At 37.9% G+C, this 1,734-nt stretch overlaps 1 protein-coding gene across 1 annotated transcript; it reads left to right on the forward strand.

The window, feature by feature from the left end:
* Window positions 1-288: 288 nt before the first annotated feature.
* Window positions 289-1,532, forward strand: LOC128718154 (palmitoyl-protein thioesterase 1). The gene is made up of 5 exons (XM_053811826.1): window positions 289-397; window positions 454-599; window positions 709-797; window positions 898-1,333; window positions 1,410-1,532. Exons 1-5 carry the CDS (start codon window positions 289-291, stop codon window positions 1,530-1,532), a joined length of 903 nt encoding a protein of 300 aa, XP_053667801.1.
* The last annotated feature ends 202 nt before the right edge of the window (window positions 1,533-1,734 follow it).

Below are 1,734 nucleotides of genomic sequence, written 5' to 3' on the forward strand. Positions count from 1 at the left end.
AGTATGCGTTTACGTTTCTGATGACTTCAGTCAACCGGCAAAGGGGCTCAAAGCCTTTGTAATCCGATCATTCAGTCGTGAAACGGTGTACGTAGCGAAGTAACTAATTGATTATTCAGCTGACAAAGTGATCGAGCACCACAACGTTTCTTTGTTTGAATCTTCTTGCAGTGAAATTAAGAGCATATGAACTCGACGAGAAATCTTTTACCTTAGATTTTTAGTTTAGCTTGGTGAAGAGTTTTGTTTCGTTCGGTATAATAACGAACGAACGGAGAAACTTTCAACATGCTGCAAGCGAGGCTTGTCGTAACATTCTATTGTGCAGTTTTACTCTTCGCGAATGCACGAGAAACATATAGTGGAAAAATACCGATAGTTTTATGGCATGGGATGGGTATGTAAAAAGTTAATGTGCATTGATTTGATGCTATTAATGCTGGTTTTCTACAGGGGATACTTGCTGTTTTCCGTTTAGCTTGGGTGGTGTTAAAAAATTCTTGGAATCAGAAATCGGTGTTTACGTAAAGTCTATTGAAATTGGAAACTCTATCACAGATGATTTTAAGAGTGGTTATTTAGTTCATCCCAATCATCAGGTACTGTACGACAGATACTTTACATTTATTGCGTATACATTTATTGCAAATTTGAATCGATCCATTACTGGAAAGCTGATAAATATGTGTTTATTGGATTAATTTACAGATAGAAATGGTTTGTGCAGAGTTGAGCAAAGACGCAAAACTGAGTAATGGATTTAATGCAATAGGGTTTTCTCAGGGAGGACAGTTCTTGTAAGTATTTGTGCATTCATAACACACTCATTCCTTTAATTGCACGGTAGCGTATCAAGAATTGATTCTAGCCATGCACGACACACTTTTTTTTTTTCAGGCGTGGACTTGTGCAAAGATGTTCAACTGTACGCATCAGGAATTTGATTACAATGGGTGGTCAGCATCAAGGTGTGTTTGGTTTGCCAAACTGTCCCTCATTGAGTAGTCGAACTTGTGAGCGTTTTCGTCAACTATTAAACCACGCCGCTTACACGGATGTGTTGCAAAATTTTCTCGTTCAAGCAACCTATTGGCACGATCCACTCAATGAAGCGAAATATAAAAATGCTAGTACATTTTTAGCGGATATTAATAACGAACGATACCTCAACAAGAACTATGTTGAAAATTTACTGAAACTTAACAAATTTGTCATGGTTCAATTTAACAAAGACACAATTGTGCAACCATTGGAGTCTCAATGGTTTGGTTATTACAAACCAGGACAGGATAAAGAAACACAGCCGCTCAACGAAACGAACCTATATATCGAGGTATGCAGTGCTGGTTACGAAATGTTAGGATAAGTGGTAGTGTATGCTTAATGTAACATTTGTTATCTATTTTCAGGATCGGCTCGGTCTGAAAAAGATGTATGAAGAAAGCAAAATAGAGTTTCTTGAATGCGAGGGAAACCATCTTCAGTTCACAAAGGAATGGTTCCGAAAAAAATTGTTTAGATTTTTGATGTAGGTGTACAGCAAGTAATTTCTGCGTTGTAAACATAAATAATCACAAAAGCATGGGTCATATTCATATTTGTTCGTCCTACCAAACATGTCCAAAGATATACAGGCAGTCTCCGAGATACGCAGTTCCTTTTATACGCGGGTTCGGAGATACACGGTTGGTGGAAATATGGCGGAGTTATAGCGGTCCGCTATAATAGCGTATC

The sequence above is a fragment of the Anopheles marshallii genome, chromosome 2, assembly GCF_943734725.1.
Source record: "Anopheles marshallii chromosome 2, idAnoMarsDA_429_01, whole genome shotgun sequence".
Lineage (NCBI taxonomy): Eukaryota > Metazoa > Arthropoda > Insecta > Diptera > Culicidae > Anopheles > Anopheles marshallii.